General features: G+C 41.0%; 1 protein-coding gene across 1 annotated transcript in view; it reads left to right on the top strand.

The window, feature by feature from the left end:
- LOC149168978 (AUGMIN subunit 6-like) overlaps nucleotides 1-26,023 on the top strand; it is a 308,104-nt gene that overhangs the window by 66,764 nt on the left and 215,317 nt on the right. The window contains exons 5-6 of the mRNA XM_089428499.1: nucleotides 14,883-15,008; nucleotides 15,186-15,348. Of these exons, the coding sequence (XP_089284625.1) occupies nucleotides 14,883-15,008; nucleotides 15,186-15,348 (289 nt within the window). The remainder of the gene's footprint in view (nucleotides 1-14,882; nucleotides 15,009-15,185; nucleotides 15,349-26,023) is intronic.

Raw genomic sequence — 26,023 nt, 5'->3', positions numbered from 1 at the left:
CATGAGTAAATGTGATGTAAATCTAGGGACTTATAGTTTATGCATTGACAATTTAATCATAATGTAATAAATTAGAATGTATCATATACGCTTTATGATTGCACATATTTCTCAAATGTCCTAATATATATATATATTCGTTTCCCCGTTTCCAAAATTTGGGGGGGTCACATTTCATACCCGTGCCCGTTTCGGAAACTCATACTCGTTTCCCCGTTTTGTGCAACTTAGGAGGAGCTTCTACAACACTTAGAGACAGTCTTGCATATATTGGAGGAGCAACATTTCTACGCTAAGATGTCCAAGTGGGAATTTGGGCTGACAAAGATGCTTTACTTGGGACACATCATAGGTGCAGATGGGGTCAAGGTGCATGAGGAGAAGATTCAGGCCATTCGGGATTGGCCAGAGCCTCGAGATGTGATAGCGTTGAGAGGATTTTTGGGCATCTGTACTTATTATCGGAAGTTCGTGAAGGGCTTCTCACAGTTGGCAACACCCCTTACTGATCTGATTAAGAAAGGGGCCTTTGCATGGACAGAGGGAGCTCAGGCAGCATTTGATCACCTCAAGGAGGTGATGAGTTGTTGTCTGGTATTAGCTACGTTACCGGATCCGCTGAAGGCAAGAGGTGGAACCGCGGATCCCCGAATCCGAAACTGGTACGGATACGGATACGCTAGGATTCGTGTACGGTCAGTTAGTGACTTAGTTAATGACTATCTGCTAGCGTCTATCTGCCAGCGTATATATATAAAGATTTAAATAAAATTACGCGTGGTTTTTTAATACCATCTGTCGGCTTTTATATATATATATATATATATAGATTCAATAAAATTATGCGTCAACATTTTTTTAATAACCTTTCAATATAAAGATCTCTGATTTAATTAAAAAGTTTATTTATTTTAAATAAACTTTCAATCATAAAGATCTTTGATTTATATATATGAATAATAAAGTTATTTTAAATCAATTTGTTTTTTTAATAAGCTTTCAATATAAAGATTTCCGATTTAATTAAAAGGTTTATTTTGATGTTAATATATATATGATCAAGTTATTTTAATTTATTTACGTATCATAGTTTTTAATACCATCTGATTGATATATATATAATAAAGTTATTTTAATTTATTTACGTATCATAGTTTTTAATACCATCTGATTGATATATATATTATATATGCTTTTTAATACCATCTGGCATATATATATAAAGATTTTATTAAGATTACGGGTGAAGTTTTTTAATACCATCTTCCCGTATATATATATAGATAAAGATTTCAATAAAAATATGCTTCAAGTTTTGTTAACAACCTTCCAATATAAAGATTTCTGGTTTAATTAAAAAGTTTATTTTGATGTTAATATATATGTATAATAAAGTTATTTTAATTTATTTATTTTAAATCAATATGTTTTTTAAATAAGTTTATAATATAAAGATTTCTGATTTAATTAAAAAGTTTATTTGGATGTTAATATATATAATAAAGTTATTTTAATTTATTTATTTTAAATCAATATATTTATGTTTAATAAACCGTATGTTTTGTATTTTATTTTAAATTTTTTATTTTTATAAATCATAACTTATATAACTTTATGTTAGGTTGTTAAAAATCAAAATATTTTTTAATTTTTATAAATTAAAAAAAAATATATTTTATGTAATAACTTTATTTTAACAATTATATCAATATGTTAGCATTAATATTTATATGTTTATTTGTTTGTTAGTTTTTAAATTTCATCATTTCAGTGTTCAAATTCATAAATTATCTAATAATTTTAGTTCTAATGTTGTGATTCATAAATGGTTTTGATTTTAAACATCAAATGTATTTTCTAAAATTTTAAAAAATATTATTATATATTTTTGTACTTGCCGTATCCTCCTCGTATCCGGATCCGGATCCGTATCTGTATCCGTATCCGAATCCTGATAACTTAGGGTATTAGTACTCCCAAATTTTACCTTGCCTTTCACATTGGAGTGTGATGCATCATGTGTAGGGATCGGGGCAGTCTTGTCCCAAGGAGGGCACCCCATTGCTTTCGAGAGTCAGAAGCTTTTACCTCATGCGTTGTCGTATTCCATTTTGACAAGGACATGTTGGCCATGTTGATTTCTGGTAGCATCAGATGTGCTCTAAGTCTCAAATTTTGTAGGGAGGCTTGGGCACATGCATTCCAAAGAACCCAAAAAGCGTTTGGGAAATTCCACCCGGAGACAGTTTTATTAAAATAATTAATTATTTTTAATGGGTCCCTACGTCTAAACTTAGGAAATTAAAATAATTAATGGGTATTAATGTATGGGTGTAACTTCTAGAAGAAGACGAGGATCAAGCAGAAATGATCTTAGCCATTGATTAGCTTCTAATTTGGGCCGTTGAATGTCAACGAGAAGATTATTTAAGGAGGCTTGAGGGTCATTTGGAAGACACACATGGAGTTGATCAGTCAGATCGAATTGCTGAATCTAGAGGTACCACAGTGATTTGTAGTGATCATGCAGAGAGGGGCAAAGGGAGTTTTGGTTGGAGAATCTTCTCCGAAGCCAAGGATACTTAGCAGAGAGGCAAAGTGACACACAAAGGAGGCAGCACAGAGGCCAGAGAGGGTGTCGCAGAGCTAGGAAGGGCTCACTCAGGGCCCACGCAGAGCAGTGCAAAGGCTCCTATGCAAAAGTCTGAAATTTGTTGGGGAGATGGATATTCCGAGTTGGGAGGGCTGGAATCAGCGCCAGAGGGCAAATCAGTTCTCAGAAGAGGTGACACAGTGCCTTAGAGGCTGACTCGGGTCCACGTAGAAGTAGTTGCAGATTCATTGGTTCAGCTGCCAGATTAGCCAGGACTTGCAGTGTAGAGTGAGGTAATCTCACTAATTTCTTCTACCGAGTGATATTCTGTGTAACTGGATTGCCGGGTTGCTATCCAATAGTTGTATTCAGAAATACTTCAGCTTAATAATAAAAACCCTCAGATCTGCTGCACCGGTTTTCTCGTATTGGGTTTTCCGAGGACGTTTGTCCAAAAATAAGTGTCTAATTTGTGTATCTTTCTCTATTGTTCAGTTTCTTGTTTCGATTTATTATTTAAATGGTGTAGGCTACAGTGTATATATTTCGATGTTTACCGTAGGAAACTGCAAATAACTTGTTCATGTAAATCTAACAAGTAGAAGAAATATCATCAGTGCTGTAGTAGGGATTCCTTATGGGTTAAGGAATTTTCACATGGTATCAGAGTAGTGTAGGTGAAACAAGAAGAACAGTGCTAGAGAACCTAGCACTGAGCAGAGAAGGAGATTGAAATAGTTGCAGAAAGAAATAGTTCGAATCCCCAGAGGTGTTTGCGCAATCCAATCCGGAACGCTGAATTTTGAGGTAGTCTCTCTCTGAGTGAGTCGACAGAGAGGAAGGGCTTTCAGTCGAAATTTTGTCGTGGCAGAGGGAGCAGCATTGAAGCCTCAACGTGAGGAAGAGCTGGTGGGACGTAGTTTTTCTGCAGGCCGTCTTTTGCTGGGTAGAAAGACGTTAGGAGAGATAAGCACAGTGAAGGAATTTTTCCTCGGTAGATTTCCCGCCGAGAAGTTCGTTTTCTTATTGGCTGAGCAGCAGCAGTAGGAAGTAGAGAGGAGCAGTTCGACAATTTTCGTCGCAGAGATGGCAACTAGTGGGCTGAGAGATCAGGACAGGTTGGATGGGGCATCCAACCACGTCATCTGGACGGCAAGAATTCCATTCCTTCTAGATGAGCATTCTCTCAAGACCTATGTCGACAGCGTGGTGGTTGTGCCTACAGATCAAGATCCGTTGAAGAAGTACCGAGCAGAAACGACGAAGGCCATGATGTAGAAATTTCTCATTCCCACCCCGGTTTTCAGTTTCTCCTTATTTCTCCCATATAGTTAAATGCCCTTTCCCATAACCATACATTTAACAAGCTGGAAAAAATAAATTTGCTGAAAACACAAATTCTGGAAATTTTACAGAATGCTGGAAATTGCAGAAATAAAAAATCAGCAGTAATAAACAGCCATTAAAACACATTTAAACACTGAGATTTTTGGTCAATGTGACCCTGGAAAAACCCCTTACAACTCTTGGGGAAAACCAGTTCGAGAGCTCTTCTTTATTTCTGAAAATGCCTTTTTCACAGTGAGAAATATTCAGCAAAAAATCAACAAGCAAATTTACAACTTATCTCTTTTCCCATGCCTCACAACAAACTGGAAATTACAGCAAACATGACAGCAATAAATGCTGTACGGCCTCCTCGATTTTCGTGCCCACTTTCAGCATTAAATGCTGCTGTACGGCCAGCATTAAATGCGCTGTACGGACTGCAATAAATGCGCTGTACGACCCTCGTTTTGCGTGCAGAAAAATCAGCAAATTGCTCCTCGATTTTTGTGCAAACCACTCCTCGAAAATCGTGCCAAAATCTGCCTTTCACTGTGTGTTGAACCAGCTGTACAAATCTGCTCAACCGCTGCCTTGGAATGTGTGCCAAGCTGCTGTCTCCTTCTCCTCCCTGCTTAGAAATCTCTCTTGCTCTCTTGCTCTCCTTCTCCCAATCTTCTCATGAAAGAATGAATGACCTTTTCCTCTTTTTCCTCTTTTAATCTAACGCCAAGTGACTTTTGGGTGATCCCTAAATCCAATCGCTGAAATAGATTGAGATCTAAGGCTGAGATTAAATGCTCATTTAAATCTCACTTTTTATTTTTTAATTCACCCCACTTTAATAAAGACCCACTTAGTCATTTATTTCCAAAGTCACTTTTCCTTTCTAATTTTTCATTGACTTTATAAAAGTCACTTTAAAATTAGACTTAATAACTTTATCACTGATAGTCACTTTTAAATTAGATTTAACTTTATAAAAATTATAAAGTTACTTTAAGAGAAAAATTAAATTCTTTTGGACACTTTTCCCTAGGCCAAAGATCAAAGCCTTAAGGAACCACCTGTCCTCCGGTACCAAATTTCAACACATGAGGATGATCCTGGATGGAGTAAAGGATCACATGGTTTGTCACGTCGCCAGCAGAGGGATTGCTAAGGAGATGTGGGATGCCTTGGCAACGCTGTATCAAGGATCTTTCGAGCAACGGAAGATGTACTTAGAGAAGAAACTGAGATCTGGATAGATGCAGAAGGGGGAGTGCATAGATCCGTTCCTCATGAAGCTTCTGGAGACTCGGGACGAGTTAGCCGCTGTGGGGTGTACACCTCAAGGGTCTGAGTTGGTTAGACTAGCCCTCAATTCAGTCTCAGATGAGTGGCAAGTATTTGTCTAGAGTATCTTGGGCAGGGCGACTTTGCCGAATTGGGATGAGATGTGGGCAACTCTTAAGCAAAAGGAGCTGAGGAGAGACTTGGTCAAGTGTAAACTTAACAGAAGCAACAATAGTGGGTCGAAGCCCAAGGAGGAGGATGAGAATGCAACCCTTGCATCGAAGGGGGCAGCAGGAGCAGTGGAGGCAGAAGAAGGATGTCTCGAAGGTCAAATGCTTCAGTTATGGTGAAATGGGTCACTATGCATCACAGTGTCCTCTCAGGAAGAAGGAGAAAGATGAGAAGCACGATCCAAAGGCTGCACTCACGAAGATCGAGGAGGAGGAGTTCTTCATGACAGCCAAGATACCTCCAGGAGGGAGGTGGGCTAATTTGGAGCTGTAGTTCGAAAGAGCTATAGATGGGCAGGATCCTCGAGGAACCTACCTCTCAGATCAATTCCTTGCTACGGGAGCCCAGATCAGTAGTAGCAAGATGGACTAACCTCCAAGAGGGAGGTGGGCTGATTTGGAGCTGTAGTTCGAAAGAGCTACAGATGGGCAGGATCCTCGAGGAACCCACCTCTCAGATCAATTCCTTGCTACGGGAACCCAAATCAGTAGTAGCAGGATGGAATAAGTGTCAGACGGTGCAGAGGAGTGTTGAAGTGACAAGTGCAATGGCTAGAATGCCAAGTCTGAGCAATGTAGTGCAGAGTTGTAGTAGTGCAGGGAGGCACAATGCAGTAGCAGCAGCAACGCAGTGGCTTTAGAGGGACAACGTGGGACTAGCAGCGGTCAGATCTTCAGCAGCAGTGAGATGCATCTATGCTGAACACTTGTTCAGTAGTTTGGGATGTTTTTCTGTTGCTGATGCAGTAGAAACAACAGTTTGCAGTGCAAGGGCAGTTGGCAGTGGCAGTGCCAACAACAAAACGGATGCAAAAATTCATAGGGAGTTGTAGTACGGATGCAGTGTTGACAGTGGCAAGGTTAGCAGCAGTTCACTTGCAGCAACACCGTAGTAGTTGGTGGACAGCATGTCAGACATCAACAACGCAGAGGATGATGTTATGAAGTCAAGGTGATGCTTCAGTGGGAGGCATTGCTAGAGCACATTCTTCGTTAAGAGGGAGTGTTGATTTTTGGCAGCATCAGATGTGCTTTAAGTCTCAAATTTTGCAGGGAGGCTTGGGCACATGTATTTCAAAGAACCCAGAAAGCGTTTTGGGAAATTCCACTCGGAGATAGTTTTATTAAAATAATTAATTATTTTTAATGGGTCCCTAAGTCTAAACTTAGGAAATTAAAATAATTAATGGGTATTAATCTAATTGTGGGTGTAACTCCTAGAAGAAGATGAGGATCTAGCTGAAATGATCTTAGCCATTGATTAGCTTCTAATTTGGGCCGTTGAATGTCAACGAGAAGATTATGTAAGGAGGCTTGAGGGTCACTTGGAAGACACACAGGGAGTTGATCAGTCAGATTGAATTGTTGAAGCTAGAGGCAACACAGTGATTTGTAGTGATGACGCAGAGAGGGGCAGAGGGAGTTTTCGCTGAAGGATCTTCTCTGGAGCCAAGGATACTCAACAGAGAGGTAGAGAGACACACAAAAGTGGTAGCACAGAGGCCAGAGAGGGTGCTGCAGAGCCAGGAAAGGCTCATGCAGTAGTGCAGAGGCTCTTACACAGAAGTCTGAAATTCGCTGGGGAGTTGGATATTCTGAGCCGGGAGGGCTGGAATCAGCTTCGGAGTGAAAATCAATTCCCAACAGAGGTGACGCAGTGCCTTAGAGGTTGATGCAAGGCCCATGTAGGGGTAGCGCAGAAGTAGTCGGGGACTCGTTGGTTCAACTGCTAGATCAGCCGAGAATTGCAGTGTAGAGTGAGGTAATCTCACTAATTTCTTCTGCCGAGTGATATTCTCTGTAACTGGATTGCCGGGAAGGCATCTAGTAGTTGTATTCAAAAATACTTCAGCTTAATAATAAAAACCCTCAGATATGCTGCACTGGTTTTTCTGCATTGGGTTTTTACGGGGACGTTTGTCTAAAAACAACAGTCATTTGTGTGTATCTTTCTCTATTGTTCAGTTTCTTGTTTCGACATATTATTTAAATGGTATAGGCTGCAGTGTATGTATTTCGATGTTTGCCGTAGGAAACTGCAAATAACTTGTTTTTGTAAATCTAACAAGTAGAAGAAATATCATCAATGTTGCAGTAGGGATTCCTTATTGGTTAAGGAATTTTCGCAGGCCATAATGCATCCATTGGCCAAATTTAGATAGTATTTGGTGGGGAGTCGATTTCGGGTGAAGACGGATCACAACAGTCTTTGCCATTTCATGGGGCAGTAGGGCCTCAATGACAGACATCAGACATGGGTCAGCAAAGTGCAGGCCTACGATTTTGATATTGAGTATGTGCGGGGGAAGCACAACATAGTGGCGGATGCCTTATCTAGGAGACCAATCGGGCTTTCACTCATGAGCATTTGTCATGACTGGAAGGCTCAGTTATTGGTAGAGTACTCCAAGGATCATTGGGCGTGTGAGATCTTGGAGGGTAGCTGTGAGGATGAGCACTACAGCGTAATGGATGAGGTTATTTATTATAAAGGGTGCATATTTTTGGTTTTAGGATCACAACTGAGAGAGTGCGACCTTCGAGCAACTCATGATTCTCCTTTGTCTAGGCACTAGGGGTTTAGGAAGACATATATGGTAGTGAGAGAGTGCTTCACTTGGAAGGGCCTCAAGGGAGATGTGTTGAGGCATGTGCAGGAGTGCGAAGTTTGCTAGAGGAACAAGAGAGAGTTGACCCATCCAGCAGGATTGTTGCAGCCTCTTCCCATCCCCAAGGGAAAATGGGAGACCATCTCTATGGACTTCATCATTGGACTTCCCTCGGTGCAAGGGAAGGATTGTATTTTTGTAGTGGTCGATCGACTGACCAAGTTTGCACACTTCTTTCCTATATTGACACGATATTCAACCTTGCAGGTGGCAGAGTTGTTCTTCAGGGAGGTCTTTCGTCTGCACAGACTCCCAAAGACCATAGTTAGTGACAGGGATAGCCGATTCATGGGAGGATTTTGGCAGGAGCTCTTCAGACTAGTCGGCACTGAGCTCACCTCGAGCACCAGCTATCATCTGCATACCGATTGTCAGACAAAGAGGGTGAACCAATGTTTAGAGGGCTATCTCAGGAATTATGTGACAGGGCAGAGGGCTTGGATTCGATGGTTGCACCTGGTAGAGTATTGTTACAACACCACCCATCATATGTCCATTGGTATGACTCCTTTCCGTGCTTTATATGGTTATGATGCTTTGTCTTTTGTTGATATTGTTTTTGGAGACAGCAGGGCCCCAAAGGCCAAGGATTGGATCCTAGAGAGCCAAGATATCCTCAAGGCTCTTAAGGATAACTCACAGACAACCCAGAACTAACAGAAGATGTATGCTGATCGACATCGAGTAGAGAGACATTTCGAGGAGGGGGACTTGGTCTACCTTTGATTGCAGCTGTACCGACAGTCCACACTAAAGCAGAAGGGGCTGAAAAGCTGCAATCGAGATTCTTTAGACCATTCAAAGTGAACAGGAGGGTTGGAGACGTGGATTACGAGTTGGAGCTACCACCAGGGAGCAAGATTCATAACATCTTTCATGTGTCATGCCTCAAGAGGGTGTTGGGGCAGTAGGTTACAACAGTCATGGAGTTGCCTCCGCTTGATGATGAGGGGCATTTGATCCTAGAGCCAGAAGCCATCTTGGATACCAGGGAAAGGAAGCTCAGAAGCAGGGTCATCAAAGTATTTGGTGCGATGGAAGAATTTACCAGATGAGGATGCCACTTGGGAGGGAGAGCACATTCTTGAGCATTCGACATTGAAGTTGCTTGAGGACAAGCAACATTTGGGAAGGGAGGACTATCATGTCCCTTCCTAAATTATTTTGGAAGAAGATTAATTTTTGTATTATGGGGTCGATTTTGGAGTTAGTGGACCCCATTCAATTTTATTAGGAGATTAGACTTAGGAGAAGATGTTTGTTTTGTAGTTAAGTTACACATGGGGGCCACCTTCACTAGGGAATTATGCACTCCCTATTTCGATTTGCATGGAGGGGGTTAACTTTTGCATGATGGTGGTTAAGTGAGGGCCCACGATGGAGGACGAAATGGAGGGAAAAGTGCTCCACGAAAACTATATAAGGTAGGCAACTCTCCTCTTCTTATTCATCATTGGAGTATATCGATTTCTTTTGGGTTGCTCGAGCTGCTTAGCCACTGGCTGTTTAGCACGAGTTCTTCAAGCAAAGAGCTCACCCTTTCTTTGGGTGACTTAGAGTGCCACCCTAGGAAGGTTTTCTTCAATTCTTCAGGAGGAGTATCACATTGTGATTCCCAGCAGTAGCATTTCCTTCTAGGTGGTGCGTATTACCGGAGGACGTAGTGGAGAGGAGGTCGAGTTTGGGAGGTTGGATTGAGGGCAAACCCTTTCTGGGTTTTGGCCAAGGAGTTTGTGGCTGAAGTTTCATCATTTTCTGAGTACCGAAAAATGTAGAGCATTAGAGGAGTAGTTACTTTCCAACATTGAGATTACTGTTTGACAACTGGGTTCTGTCGAGCTTGCCCTCAAGGCAAGCCCAGGTACATTTTCCACACTATTGTACTTGCTACATTGCAATAATAAAATGGTTCAGCTGGTTCTCATTTCTAATGCGTATTGAGTATTTGTTGATTGCTTAATTTTTCTGTGTATGAATCGTATTTGTTTTTGTATATCACTGTTTGTTTAAGTTTGAAACATTACAAAGGTGATACGTTAGTGGCGTAATCAATGTAAAGGGGGAAATGGTATGATAGATTCTCAGTAGGGAAATTGTTAAAATTGGAAACTAGGGCCAAACTCCATGTGGGTCATATTATTAATGGAAGTTGATATTTTTCTTGGATCCTTCTCATCGAGAGGTGTAGGATTGATCTAAAGATCATCCGATTCCGATAAGTATTCATGGAGATATGAATTTATTTGTGTCATGGAGATATGAATTCAAGTCGTTTCAACACACTTGGGATCTCTTCCTCTCTACTTGTCTTTGGGTTTTAGTAGGAGGAGAGATCCTAAGGGATAACGCTACCCTAATCTAGAGGGCAGAAGCCGGAATTGCCGGAACTGCCGGGAATAGCCGGAACTGCGCGGAATTGCCGGGAAAGTTGATGCAGAGGGTAGAAGCCGGAACTGCCGGGAATAGTCGGAATTGCCGGAACTGCCGGGAATAGCTGGAATTGTCGGACTGCCAAGAACTGTTGGAACTGCCAGGGAAAGCTAGAACTGCTGGGTATAGCCAGAACTGCTGGAATTTCCGGGAATAGCTGAAAATGCTGGAACTACCGGAACAGGTGGGAAAGTTGATGCAGTGGGCAGAAGTCGAAACTGCTGAGAAACGCTGGAAATTGTCGGAACTGCCAGGAATAACCGGAACTGCCAGAACTGTCGGGAAAAGCTGGAACTGCTGGGAATAGGCAGAATTGTCGGAACTGCCGGGAACAGTCGAAATTGCCGAAATTGTCGGGAACTGCCAGAATAGGTGGGAAAGTTGACGCAGAGGGTAGAAGTCAGAATTGTCGGGAACAGCCAGAATTGTCGGAATTGCTGGAACTGCTAGGAACAACTGGAATTGCCTGAATTGCCGGAACTGTCAGGAACTACCAGAACTGTCGGGAACTGGCAGAACTATCGGGAACTGCCAAAACTGCTGGGAACTGCCGGAATAGCCAGAGCATCTGTCTCCAAAGGAGAGCAGCATGCAAGGGACAACTAACTAACATTGGGACAGTTGTATGATACTTAGCAGCAAATACACCAAACATGCAATGTTATAGCTAGCATGCAAGGGACAACTAGCATGCAATAGCAAGCATGCTAAGGACAATAAGCATGCTAGGGACAACAAGCAAGCAAGGGACAACAAGCAAGCAAGATGCAGCCAACACATAGGTTAGTATGGCAACATGGTGCAGCAATGGCACATAATGCAATACAGTGATGGGTACAGTCATGATTAATGAAGCGTGATGAGATGTAGCATAGTGATGATGGGTGTAGCATGGTGCAACATGATGATGAAATGCAACACAACGATAGGTGAAGGAGTCACATTGGAGAATCAGTTGAAGCAGCATGTCTTCAACTGATCTCATGTATGTTGATCTATGCTCTTATCTAGATAAGTCAAAGTGTTGACTTCTGTTGTAAACATACTATCTCTCTCTCTTTGCTGAACTATTGAAGAACATATAAGAAGAATTGATCAAGGGCTTCCCCACATTGGGGTTTGTCCCTGGCTAGCGCCACATCTTGTGTCCTTTTGTCTTGGCTTGTCTTTTGCGATTTATGTTTATGTTCTATCTGCAGTTTACTTTAACACTGATGTGATTGCTAATCTAGAAAATATATTGAGCTAACTGTGAAAATTGAAATAAATTTCTCTAAGCATAGAACATACCTAAAATTAACAGAAATGATGTGAGAGGAGATGCAACAATGTAGGTGATTTGTGTTCGGTGTCCCTGCACAATCGTTGGATGGTGTACCAGCGATATGGCCAGAGTGAAGGAAGGTACCATACACGCAATCCCTGTCCTTGTTAGATATGAGGTATGCAAATTTATACCATTGCCCTCCACCGCTTCACCGCCCAACTAATTTTGCCTGTGCCCACATGCTACCTCTTTGGTGTGGTAGGTGGATCTGGGATGAGCAATGTCCAACCACTTTGCCTCTTCAGGGCACGATTAGTTAGTGGTTTACTGACTCTAAATCGAGCTAGCTGGTGACTATGAAAATTCAGTCCTGCAACATTTTAATATTATGGTTAGTATAGGGGACAACTTTTCTCAGCCGTAAGGGGTTCGACATTTAATTCAGTGGGGTGCGGTATTGTAGTTCAGGGTGACAAGTAGAACTCGACAATTTTCCTCAAACCAGGGATTCGATAATTAAATAATATCAATTATTTAGGGTTTCAGCCCGTTTTGGCTCTTTCCATGTTGGTGTGGCCGTCATTGCTATACTTAAATTAATAGAGGTAAAATAGGGTGGGTGTTACAACCTTAGACTTGCAAAGGAGCAACAAGGTACTCTTGAAAGATGTGAGTAAATGGGTTCTTGGGGCAATTCTTCTAGGGAAAATTTGTTAATGCAAAGGCTAAAGGACAAGCAATTGAAGGTAGAGGAAGCAAATTGCAGCTAAAAGGTAAGGCCCGAGGTCTAGTTAGGGCCTATGCAATCATCTGCAAGCAGGGAGAAAGAGGGACAGACCCTGTGGAAGGTTCGAACTTGTGGCTGGGAGCATACTGCAGTAAGGAGCAACAGGCTGAGGCCTGTGCACGAGTAGAGAAGGCTTGTTTTGGTCAAGCCGCAGTAAAAGGAAGTAGGTTGGGGCTGTGAAAGGTCTATAGGGCATGGCTGAAGGAAGATATTTGTGGGTCATGAGTTGTTAAGGGTTACAACTGCCCACAGGAAGGTATAAGTGCAGACTGAGGGGCCTGTGTGAGGGCCATGGGCTACGGGAGGTAGTCCGACCCGTTATTCATCCATCAGGACTGTTATAACACTTGCAGCTCAGGTAGGGTGGAAGATCCACCAGATGGACGTGAAGATTGCCTTTTTCACTGGTGTGGTTGAGGAAGAGATTTACTTAGAGCAACCAGAGGGATTTGAGGCATATAGCAGGGAGACGCATGTGTGCAGGCTCAAAAGAGCTTTATATGGGCTCAAGCAAGCCCTACGAATGTGTTACTCTCACATTGAGAACTATCTTCTAGGATTGGGCTTCACCAAGAGTGAAGCTGACCCTAACCTTTACTACATTATGGTTGGGGGGCAACCTCTCATTCTTGTGTTGTACATAGACGATCTCATATTGATAGGGGACGAGAAGCTCATCAGTGATTGCAAGAAGGATCTTGCAACAAAGTTTGACATGAAGGATATAGGGCTCGTGCACTGTTTCCTTGGGTTGGAGGTTTGGTAGGGAGATGGACATATTTTCTTGGGACAGGGCAAGTACGCTCTTGAGATTCTCAAGAGGTTTTGCATGCAGGATTGCAGGCCCATGGCCACGCCTCTGGTGACAAACTAGAGGAAGATAGACGCTAGCAAAGCAGAGCGAGTTGATGCCACTCTCTACAGGCAACTTATCGGGTCGTTGATGTATTTGGTGAACACATGGCCAAACATTTGCTATGCAGTGAACTAATTAAGTCAGTTCATGGTAGAGCCTACTAGAGTACACTGGTTTGTTACTAAACATATTCTCAAATACCTCAGAGGCACAATGGATTATGGGTTGATGTACAAACAGGTTGATGGAGTGAAGCTGGAAGGCTCCAGCCCTGATCCAGCTAGAGAAAACAGGTTGTACAGCCGTCATCACCTTCAAATTTGTGTTTCCACCAGCTGAGCGAGTAGGCTTGCGTAGAGCAGTTGCTTTGGGAGCGGATTTGGGGGGGGGGAACAGTTGTGCAGAAGGCTGTATGAGATTGTATGGAACTTGCATCCCGCAGAAGAGGGAGGCCGAGTTGGATTTGACATAGTTTATCTTGTGCACAGAAGTTTGCTGGGCATTTTCTGAGTGAAGGGAAGTTTTATCCTTCCTTATGTAATTTGCTATTGCTGAAGAAAATAAAGAGAACACACAGTTTGCAGGTTTTCCCCAGTTGGGGTTTCCTGGGTAAAATTTATTGTGCACAGTTTTTATGATGTGTTTGTCTTCATCTATTCCTTTTGTTTCCACTGCATGCTAGTTAGAAATCTCAGTATATTTGTGGGTTAAAAGTTAAAGTTCGGATTTCAGTTCTTTACTTGGTAAAATTCACAAATTAGATAGCTGGGTTTTAAGAAAATTAACAGTTAGGAGAGCTTGGATTGACCATGTTTGAGCTCCTCTTAAAATTTCCCAATGAACCCCTCCCAGTCCTGGCCACTTCCTGAAGGACCTTATCGGGATTTGCATTGGTTCCCTCATGTGATTGATATACATGGAGATGCTTCTGTTCTCTCCTGTTTATTTACCTCTATATCTTATTTGGTGCAGTGACTTTCTCTCTTTCTTCTGGGGTCTACCATTTTGGGTCACACTTTTTATACTCTTTCTGTAATTTCACTTGTATCTCTTTATCTATTATATCTCGGGAGTAGTCTGGGCACTCCCACATTATGTATGTGACTAGCTATATTCCCTAGTCCTATTGACCCATTCTTTTGTTCACTTGTGGATAATTTTTTTTATTGTTGTATATCTCATCTTATCTTAATCACTGCTGTGTATTAATTTATCTTATTTAGAATTTGAAACCTACTGAGTAAATGTCATTTATCCCTTGGAGATTTACTTATGACTTGATGTAATATCTACTATGGTCACAATGTCATAATATATATATAAGTAGTTTGGTTTATCTGCAAAGAAATACACATTCTTTGCTGTATCTCTCCTATGTTCAATGTGTGCAGGGATGACTTAGATTAATGATATACTATTGTGCATGCCATATGTTTCATGCTTCAGGCTAGGATAGCACTTGAACGGAAGCGCTTCTTAGAAAGTACAGGAGCAGCTGTGCAGAGACAAGCGTTATGGTCCAGCTTAGCTCATGACATGACTGCAGAATTTCGTGCTCTTTCTGCTGAAGAGGTAATGAGTTGTTGATTGGCAAGGGATGTTCATGAGTAAATGTAGCAGGCGATGATTAGGTTGTATATTGCAAGATTGATTAAAACTGTATCACTGATTCATCATGGTTATATCATGCACTAGTTTTGCGGAGTGCTGTTTTCTAAATGAGCATGTATCATTCATCTTTGTACGAAGGCTTACTTGCACCAAGAGTTAGAAAAGCTTCAGGAGTCGAATAATCGCAAAGTTGATTTGGATGATGATGCTGAAGATTGTGATGAACATCTTTCTTCAGATCAGAAAACCCTATCAGTTTCCAGAGCATCGCATCTGTGGGAGTGTTTGCTAACTCATACAGGTACTAAGAACATTTCCACAGAATAGTGAGAACTTACACACATTTTACTGAACCTAATAGCAGGAAGAGATGGCTTATATAGACCAAAATAAGCTCCTAGTGAGATTGATGCCTGCATGTTCCCCATCCTTTCATTTGTTTCTCTACTTGCTATTACTCTTCAGATAATTATTCAGTGAATTTTCTTGCAATGTGAATATTCGCCATTCAGCTGTAGGACTGGTTGAAATGGCTACTGTGTGTCCAGTTCCGTGTCCTTCTCTGTAATGAACCTGTAACCATATTTTTCATACCTTATTTCTTTGAACTTTAATGAATCCTATACATACACATAAAATTACTCTAAGCTTGTAAGAAGAATATATCTGCAGGTGCTATATATGGCCAAATGAGACCCTGCGGTATCCGTAATGGGTATCACCACTATAGGATATAGTACCTGTAATATGAATATCTTGTATGCATTCTGTAAAATGGTTAGAAGCATCTGACAACATGAATGATTTGCCCATAACGATGTTAAATTGTTAGTGCTCATATATATACTTTCAATGTTGTTAAAATTTTTATCCTACTTAGAAATCTGAAAAACAGGAAGAATGAAATGTCATTTAATTCCATTTATTTATGTTCCACTCTTAGATTCCAGATTTGCTACCATCCATATGTACACAGTTTGTGAGTTTCAAGTTCTAATTATTGTGCCCAGTTTTAGTGTTGAAAGTGAAAATTACAGGTATACAGTGCCTTTTCAGTTTTACAGTCATGTTTGATCAGTGTAATGTAAGCAGATTTAATCAAGAAGTTTTGAATTAAAAAATTTAGAACTGGAAACATTGATGGATTTGAGGTTTTTTCAAGCTCATTTTTGAAGAATTTTGTGGGATTCAAGATTGTTTTCTGAAGCGTTGTTTTAGACTGTTTTCCATGAGTTGACTTGGAATTGGCCGCTACAAGTTTCAACATCGAGTACTATTCATTTTGTTGTGACCCTACAAAGAATGAAGAAAAAGGTCCTGTTATTTATGGTTCTTAGTTCTTAATTGAATGTTGAGAGATTCATGAGACATAAAGAGAGAATCGTTTGGAAGCAAAACACAATCTAATTCTGCGATAAAGTGAGAAATAACCAGCACTAGGGCAGTTCAACTCTAAAAGGGATATCACACAAGAGAAATGCAACACTCGAGAGAGAAAACAACTCAGGAACAATTGTGCTATAGAGAGAGAAAACCAAGCATAAGAGAGAGTGCAATACTTGATAGGTTTCTTGGGCAATTCACTTTATTAGAAGAATTAATGACTTACTTGAAATGAGAAATGCAAATGAGAATGGCTGTATAAATAGTAGGGCACTTTCTTGATAGGGTTTGGAGCCTACATGTACCAGGTCAGCCAAACCTACAAATATAATAATAATGCTATAGGAAGTTGCCTTTTCTGGAGTTGAAGATTACACCCATATTTTCAACTCCCCCCCCCACCATTTTGAACATTGGGCCTTAGAGAGAAGACATTACATATGTCCCCCCTTCATGGAAAATCTCCCATACCAATGTGATTCTACAAGGTGGTGAAGGTGCCCTCTGGAAGAGCTGTGTGAAAATGTTGGTTAGCTGGTTTTCTGAAGGTACAACGATAGGCACAAGCTGTCCTTGAGAAATAGTTGCTGAATGCAATGTCACATGGTTCGGGTTCGAGTTCGGGTTCGACAATGATTAGGTTCGGTTTGAGTTCGAACTTTTTGATGAGGTTCGCCTTTAGGTTTGTATATATATATAGGATAAAATTGTAAGAAATCTACATCAGTAAGCATCAAAAATGTTATCACGGACATGGAAACTGCAAGGATAAATTACAGGCTTGAGTTGTGACTTGAAGTTATGAGTTTTGATCTTTGGACTTGGTCAATGGCTATGAGGTTCGCCAAACCTCAAAATTTTTTTAAGGTTCGCCAAAATTCGAACCTCAGGGTTAAAGTTCGACGACCCTTGTGACATAGGCTGAATGTAGTGTATCCAGATTTCAATGTGCTTAGTTTCCTGAAGATCCGCAGGATTATGAACAAGCTGAATGGTGATTTTATTGTCACAAAATAGGGTGGCGAGGTAGAATCATCTGCATCCATGGAAGGTTCTTCCCACCAATAACGATGCTAGCATATTTGGCCTTTGTGGAGGAGAGGCCCAAAGCCTGAATTTATTTGATGCACATGCTCTTCCATATATTTCATGCATGTGTTGACAATGAAGGCTGTGTTTGGTCAAGTATGAGTAAGGTAGAGTAGACCACCTACTAGAGATTGATAGATAGTAGCATCAACTAAGAGAGACAAACAAATGGCATGAGATTTCATCCCAGAAGCAAGATGGGTGTGGATAGGTTTGCAATCCTCAATCTTGAAGTGTTGTATACTAAGATTGGGAGAGTGATATGCATGAGAAGGTTTGAGTGATTTGGAGGCCTAGAAACTTGAAAGTAGTGGAATAAGCCCAAATTAGTCATCTAAGCCCAAAGTAACTGCCTCAAAAGAGTCCCAAAGTGGTAGCTTGTTATGAATAAAATATATATAAATAATATAAATAATAATAATAATGAATAATAATTAATTAGTAGTGAATAGGCATGTCTCTAAAGACATGACCTTTTGTGAAGAGGTACTTGCCTAGGCATATAAGCAAGCCCTCACCCTCAATTGTAATCATCTCCTGTACATTTCTATATTAATATATCACTACCTATCATGGACATTTACATATACCAGATCTTCTGAGTATTCTTGTTACGTATACGAAATTTATTCGTTACATTGGTATCAGCGCTGTTCAATCCTCTAGCCACTCAACTGCTGCACAAAGCTTTGTCTGATCCGGCCTTTGGCCATCAATTTTTGTCAACCTTCTTGTCGTCACAATTCAAGCGCTTCGCTACATAGTTTAAGGTTCTCCATTCTGTTGGATTTGCCATTAGGTCTTTTGCCATTGTAAAAAAAAAAAAGTCGATATATATATTGAAAAAATAAAAAGTCAAATACAAAATGGGACTATAAAAAATAGGGTTATATTAAAAAAAATACTACAAAAAAAATATAAAAATACAAAAATTAAAAATAAAAAAAATATTAAAATTGAAGCAGGTGAGGTTGCTAACCAACCGCTCACGACATTCGCTGCTATCGTTGACCAAACTGAAACCAGTGGCCACCACCGCCGTCTGTAGCCCAAACAACAACCAATTGCCTACGATCCTCACAGTTATCCCCGACTTGGTTGATAAAACCCTGTTGCCAACATTGAGTCCATCTGCTGTACGTTGTGTCCACTGTTGCAGCTGCCACCACTTCCGATGTCCGCGCAACTACCGTTCAAACGTCCAACCGCAACTGTAGTATAGTTGTCGCTACCACCGCATTATCCATCTCCAGCTCTTGACAATGCTGTCTTACGGTCGTTGGATTTCATCCTACAAACAAGCTCTTGAGAAGAACCTTAATTCCCTGTTGCTACGGATACCTTGGTGTTACCCTGTCTGCATCCTGCCGCCAAGCCCTTCTGTACGCTGTACGACACCACACTATACTGCCATCAATTAAAATTCGAAACATCGCGTTCATACAAAGCATTCATACTACCATTGGACGCGTTTGTATGATATCTGTACATCGAAAGTCGAAAAGGGAAATTTTGAGTTTGCCTAAATTTATAGGAAAGAATTAAAGGTAAACTATAATTCAATTAAAGGTTTAAAAAAAATAATTCAAAGTACATATTGAAAAGGTATATTTTATAATCTTAAAAGTCATTAAAAAAAGGGTTAAAAGTATTTGAGGTTCTTTTAAAGGAAAAAAGAGGAGTATCTCAAAGTTATATACATATTAAAAGAAATTTAAGAAGTGATAATTGTGTGAAGAGAAAGGATTAGACAAAATTTTATAAAATAAAAAGAGAACATATTTTTATATTCTCAAAACTCATTAAAAAAAATTAAAAATAATAAAAGAGGAGTGATATATATCAATGAATGTTATAAAGTCTATATATATAAGTAAATAATCAAGGAGATAAAATAAGAGAAGAAAAAACAAAAGATGGCGTCCACAAGAAATAGTGGTTTCTTTTCAAAATGTCCTTTTTGTTCAAAGGGATATTCTAATTGTCAAGAGTCATTTAGAAATCAAAATGTGGTTTGCACAAAATGTTACAAAACTTTTACTTTAGTCAAATATCTAAGTGATGCACAAAAACAATCGTTAGCAAGAGATATAGAACAATTAATGACAATATTTAGGTGACAACATGCATATTTTAATAAGGAAATGAAGAAAACAGAATCCAAATTGCAAGTTGAATGCCCATCATCACTCCTACAAAACGATGTAATCCAGTGTACCGAGAAATTGCAGCTGGAAGATCAAGAGAAAGACAAAATAGCCAAATTTCAGCAAAGCAAGAAAGCATTACAACAGGAATATAAAGATCTTGCAAATATGCATTACAAGGAAGTAATGGAAAAGGATGAAGAAATTTCTCTTCTCAAGGAACACATTGAAAAATTACTTGCACAAGTGAAGAAGACTAAGGTCACAAAGAAGGAACTCAATAAGCACCCATCAGAACAAGAAGAGCAAAATTTACGTTTAAAGAACCTTAATAAAAATTTATTAGAACAAATCGAAAGTTTAAAAGATGAAGAGAAGAATACTAAAGATAAAGTCAACAATTTAGAAAAAGAAGAACTTTCACGTTTAAGGAATCATAATCAAAACCTTCTTACACAATTAAAGAAGCTTAAAAGTGACAAAAAGTTTCTAAAAGAAGAAGTATTGAAATTTCCAGTCATAACAGTCCCAGTTGAAAATAAAGGAACGAATACCGAGCCAGTCAATATCACAACTCAAGAAGAGGATAAACCAGTTGGAGAAAAAACACTCAGATGTTGCAGTTCAGACAATGAACATTCCAAGCGAAGGTTCTGTAACCAACTCAACAACGTCGACACCTAAAGTAAATCAGGAAATTGAAATTGCCAAACAAGTGATAAGGGAAAATCAAATCGCCAGTACTCCTTATCGACATCTGAACCACAAGAGCAGACATTCCAATTAGTTTGCGTATCTGTATCATTCAAAACAAAAGCAACAAAGTCATGTTCTGAAGAATAATGATGTTGACACAATCCAGACTGACGATAATAAATTATCCCAACCATCAATTAATTGCCATATTCCACAAAAGATTAATTTTGGATGGCTCGATTCCTTCTTAGTGCAACAATTTTGTTGATCACTAAGAGGATCCTATCATCTTCTATCAACGAAGATGACAACTCCAAGAATTCGTAAAAGACGCGAACAATTTACAAGACAAGAAACAGATGACATGCCTTGTCAGTGATAAGCTTTGAGGAAAGGTATTTTTGAAGAGGGAGGTAATGTTATGATTAAAATAGATATAAATAATAATAATAATAATTTTTTTTATTTTTAACATGATCGGGTACTTATATATTATAAAACTGCTTGGAGCCAAATCCAGTTACATAAGTGGATGGAAGTAGATAAAGAGAAGTCCAAAATGGGTTCGCAGACCCTGACTTCTTATAGACAAACTTGAGTAGTGTAGATTGGAAAAGAAAACGGCTGTATAGCCTTACAAACAGACCTGCGAGAAGACAAAATTTGCTAGTCATTAGTTAGATTACTAGAGCTGATTGACAGAGTCATCAATCTGGGGTTCTTTCTTGACGCTTGCTCTGGTTGAAGTCTCAGCTTGCATACTCTGAGTGATGGATTTGATGTGGGTGATTGCCTCCTCCATGTGTTTGCATTTTTCCTTTAGGCTTTCTATCTCTGCCTTGTGTTTTTCCAGTTTCTTTCTCTTTGATCTGCTATCTGCCTGAAAGTCCTCTTTGAGCTCGTTGAAATGTTTGACAAACCTTGCAATCATAAAGCAATGGGCTTTACACAGCGTGCAGTTGCCGTTTCCAAGCACTCTGTCCAGAGGATTCTCGGGCATCTCTCGATTTTCCGGAGCCTCAGTATGCTCTCTGTTTTCCGGGATCTCTGCCATTTCCAGGGAACTGATATGGATGCAGAGCGGGAACAGGGAAAAGGAGCTGGGGTGAAGAGGAAGGAGACCTGCACGAAAGAGGGAAAATGCTACGAAGAAGGAACAGAGCAGGGGAGAAATCACACTTAAAATGGAGAACCAGGCACAGAGTTTTACCAAACTGTCGAGGAGGAGAGGAGCAGCCGAGCTGAAGGCGATATTCCGATCTTGGAGATTGCTAACTTCCCTAGGAGCTTTTGAGAACGATCTCACAACCGATTTGAACGGATAGCGGCCTCTCTTGATGCCGAACTTCTTGAGCTGAATGCCAGGAATAGAACCTTTACTCTCCTGCGAAGAAAGGGACGTGTTTCTGATGTGCTCGTAGAGAGAAGGATTGGTGAATATATAGAGCGGAGTGGGAGGGTGAGCGGGCCGAGGATGCGACATAAGCTCAGTGATCTGGCTAGGATTAGCCACCAGCTTAAAATCTTTGCAGCAGTCTAAGGAGATCGTGAAAAGACTTCTACCTAAATTCTGCATGGGAGAGTCACGAGAAAGCTGGGATATCGAGATCCTGTGATCGGACCAAAAATGTTGAGAGGTGGGCATGGAGAAGGGGGGATCGAAATTCAAAGCCTGGCGTGCAGCGTGCGACTTGACTGATTTTGGCCAGAGATCACAAGAAGGAGGGTGGGGAATGATAAGACAAAAGGTCGAATGGATGCTGGAATGACTGGTCGGAGAGTTTGACAGGCAACTAAGCCGACTACGGGACTGGTTTTTCATATATGAGATCATTTTCTTTAACTTGGCCGATCTGTCTGTTGGATGCCTTAGTGGCGTAATGGTCCGCTTCAGTGTTGTTGTCTCTTAGAACGTGTTTGAAAGTCGTGTCTCCCATTTCTTTGACATTATCCTCAATCCTGAGCTTTACATTATTAAGGGCCTCTTTTTTAAATTCTGTTCCCGCCACCATAGCTGCAATGACGATGGCCGAGTCTCCCACTATTATTGGATTCCTGATTCTCAGCCGGTTCAGAATGAGGGTGCCTAAGTAGAGGCTGTAAGCTTCAGCCAGGTTGTTGGACATTTGGCCCAAACCCCATTCGTAGCTTACCAGAGTTTTGCCATGGCTGTCCTTTATGATACCCCCTGCTCCAGCTTCCCCCGGGTTATTTTTGGAGGCCCCGTCGAAATGCAAAGTAGGGCGATTCTGATCTAGGATCCATTGACTTACTTCTTCCCTTGTGCCTCTGAGCTTCCAGTGTATTCTTCTCGTGCTAGCTTTGGGGTGTGCTAGTTGATTGTTGCTGTGATTGATGCTGAATTTGTTATACCATTCCATCTCTTCTTTGTGCCAGCTTGATTGGTCTGGAGGAGCTACCAAGTTTGCACTTATTGTTTCAGATATGAGCGCTGTTGTTTTTGCCAGTATGCGGACAAGGTTGGGCTTCTTGTCATTAAAAATACAGTTATTCCTAGCTAACCAGATTTTCCAACTAAGGGTAGCTGGGATGCATTTCCACATACGGGTGATATTGTTTTTACCTTTCTTAGAATAAGGATAACATTTTACCCAGTTTTTTTGAAGGGAGGATAGCTGATCAAAAGTCTCTTCAATTTTCATTGGTCTGACTATCTGAGTCCAACAACTTTGAGCGAGGGGGCAGTGGAAGAATAGATGATGGCTGCTCTCCTCAGCGCGAAATTCAAAGCCTGGCGTGCAGCGTGTGACTTGACTGATTTTGGCCAGAGATCACAAGAAGGAGGGTGGGGAATGATAAGACAAAAGGTCGAATGGATGCTGGAATGACTGGTCGGAGAGTTTGACAGGCAACTAAGCCGACTACGGGACTGGTTTTTCATATATGAGATCATTTTCTTTAACTTGGCCGATCTGTCTGTTGGATGCCTTAGTGGCGTAATGGTCCGCTTCAGTGTTGTTGTCTCTTAGAACGTGTTTGAAAGTCGTGTCTCCCATTTCTTTGACATTATCCTCAATCCTGAGCTTTACATTATTAAGGGCCTCTTTTTTAAATTCTATTCCCGCCACCATAGCCGCAATGACGATGGCCGAGTCTCCCACTATTATTGGATTCCTGATTCTCAGCCGGTTCAGAATGAGGGTGCCTAAGTAGAGGCTGTAAGCTTCAGTCAGGTTGTTGGACATTTGGCCCAAACCCCATTTGTAGCTTACCAGAGTTTTGCCATGGTTGTCCTTTATGATATCCCCTGCTCCAGCTTCCCTCGGGTTATTTTTGGAGGCCCCGTCGAAATGCAAAGTAGGGCGATTCTAATCTAGGATCCATTGACTTACTTCTTCCCTTGTGCCTTTGAGCTTCCAGTGTATTCTTCTCGTGCTAGCTTTGGGGTGTGCTAGTTGATTGTTGCTGTGATTGATGCTGAATTTGTTATACCATTCCATCTCTTCTTTGTGCCAGCTTGATTGGTCTGGAGGAGCTACCAAGTTTGCACTTATTGTTTCAGATATGAGCGCTGTTGTTTTTGCCAGTATGCGGACAAGGTTGGGCTTCTTGTCATTAAAAATACAGTTATTCCTAGCTAACCAGATTTGCCAACTAAGGGTAGCTGGGATGCATTTCCACATACGGGTGATATTGTTTTTACCTTTCTTAGAATAAGGATAACATTTTACCCAGTTTTTTTGAAGGGAGGATAGCTGATCAAAAGTCTCTTCAATTTTCATTGGTCTGACTATCTGAGTCCAACAACTTTGAGCGAGGGGGCAGTGGAAGAATAGATGATGGCTGCTCTCCTCCTCAGCGCGACAAAAGCAGCATATTGATGGCCCCAAGATCCCTCTTTTCCTTAGATTTTCAGCGGTAAGCACCTTTCCTTTGAGGAGAGTCCAATTGAAATGTTTGACCTTTGGAATGCATTCTGATTTCCAAACAGTTGTGAAGAGGTTCCATTTGGCTGTCGAAGTGGATGCCTGGAGGAATTTGTAACCATCTCTGACAGTGAATTTCCCACCGCTTGGGTCCCATATATACCTATCTTCAGCCCCTCTGTTGGTGGGTGTTGCGCCTGTGAGGGAGACCTTAAGATTAAGCCATAGTTCTCTGAGTTCATTGGGGATTTGAAGGTCCTTCCAGCCCTGCCAGGTGTTTCGGTCCCAAGTTGAAATATCATACAAGGAGGTTAAGTTTTTAGCTTCCATCCAGATGTGCAGAGGCCTGAGATTTTGGTTGTGGATTCTTGGTCTGGCGCCCATGATTCTATCAGTCCAGATATTGACCTCCTGGCCGCTTCCAGGCACTTTGGAAATGTTCTCTCTGAACTGAGGAAGGACTTTTTTAATTAGCTTCCAAACAGGGGTGCAAGATCTTTCAGCTATTGTTTCGGAAAGAAGATTAAAATTTGGTCCATTCAGATATTTCCTCTTCAATACTTCCACCCACCAAGAGCCTTTGCCGGTGAGGATTCTCCAAATTAGTTTAAAGCCCATAGCCCGGTTGGAGAAGCTCGGAATTTTGATGGCGAGCCCACCTTTGTCATAGGGAAGGATGACTTGTTCCCATTTGACAAGGCTAAATTTCTTGGATTCTTGCTTTCCCCCCTGCCAGAGAAAACTTCTCATTAATAATTCCATGTGCTTATGTGTGCTGGCGGGAGCCAAAGTGACCGCATATTGGTAGATGGGGAGAGCAGAGAGAACAGCCTTTATAAGGGTCGATCTACCAGCCAGGTTTAGCCAAGAAACTCCCCAACTTTGAAGGAGACCTCTCATCTTTTCTATGTGTTTGGCCCATATCTCAGCCTTAACTGTTTCTTTGGCTAAAGGCAGACCAAGATAAGAGAAATAACTCCAGTTCCTCTGCATTGGAATGTCCAGAATCAGAGAGATTCTTTGCCTTATTTGTTCAGGGACATTCCAGGTATAGATCTTGCATTTTTTGTTATTCAGCATCCCTCCAGAGGCAGCTAGGAAGGCATCCAAGACTTTCTTGAATCTTTTTGCCATTAGGCTTGAGGCTCCCCCAATGAGAAGGGTATCATCCGCGAAGAGCGAATGATTAATCTCTTTAGTCCCTCTTTCTATACCAATTCCAGTGATCTCTTTTTGCTTGCGGAGTTTTTCTAAGTGAATACTCAGAGTTTCCGCCATTATGATGTATAAGAAAGGGGAGAGAGGGCAGCCTTGCCTCAATCCCCTGGTGCTTCTAAAATACCTGCTTGGGCGACCATTAATCAGAGGGGCAGTCCAAGGGTTGGAGATACAACCAGAGATGGTGCTTATGAAGTTGTTTGAAATCCCGAACTTTTTGAGAACTGCAGTTAGGAAGTGGTGGTCGACTCTATCGAAAGCGTTTGCCATATCAAGTTTGATTATCATTCCTCGTTCCTTCCTGCTGATGCTGCTGTGAATTGCCTCTTGAATAAGTATGACATTATCTGTGATTTGCCTGTGGGGAACAAATCCCCCTTGGTTCTCTGAGATTAAATAAGGAAGGAGCTTTTTGAGCCTATTGGCTAGAATTTTGGTTACTATCTTGTAGGAAACATTACAAAGGGAAATTGGCCGGAAGCGGTCGAAAGAACGAGGGTTAACGTCCTTAGGGATGAGAGCTAGATGTGAGGATTTTGTGTTGTCTCCCATCTTG

Source organism: Pinus tabuliformis, chromosome 4_2 (assembly GCF_031772625.1).
Source record: "Pinus tabuliformis cultivar Carrire ecotype Pingquan chromosome 4_2, CPIR1, whole genome shotgun sequence".
NCBI lineage: Eukaryota > Viridiplantae > Streptophyta > Pinopsida > Pinales > Pinaceae > Pinus > Pinus tabuliformis.
The sequence above is the reverse complement of the archived record's forward strand: the minus strand, read 5'-3'. Positions and strand labels throughout refer to the sequence as shown.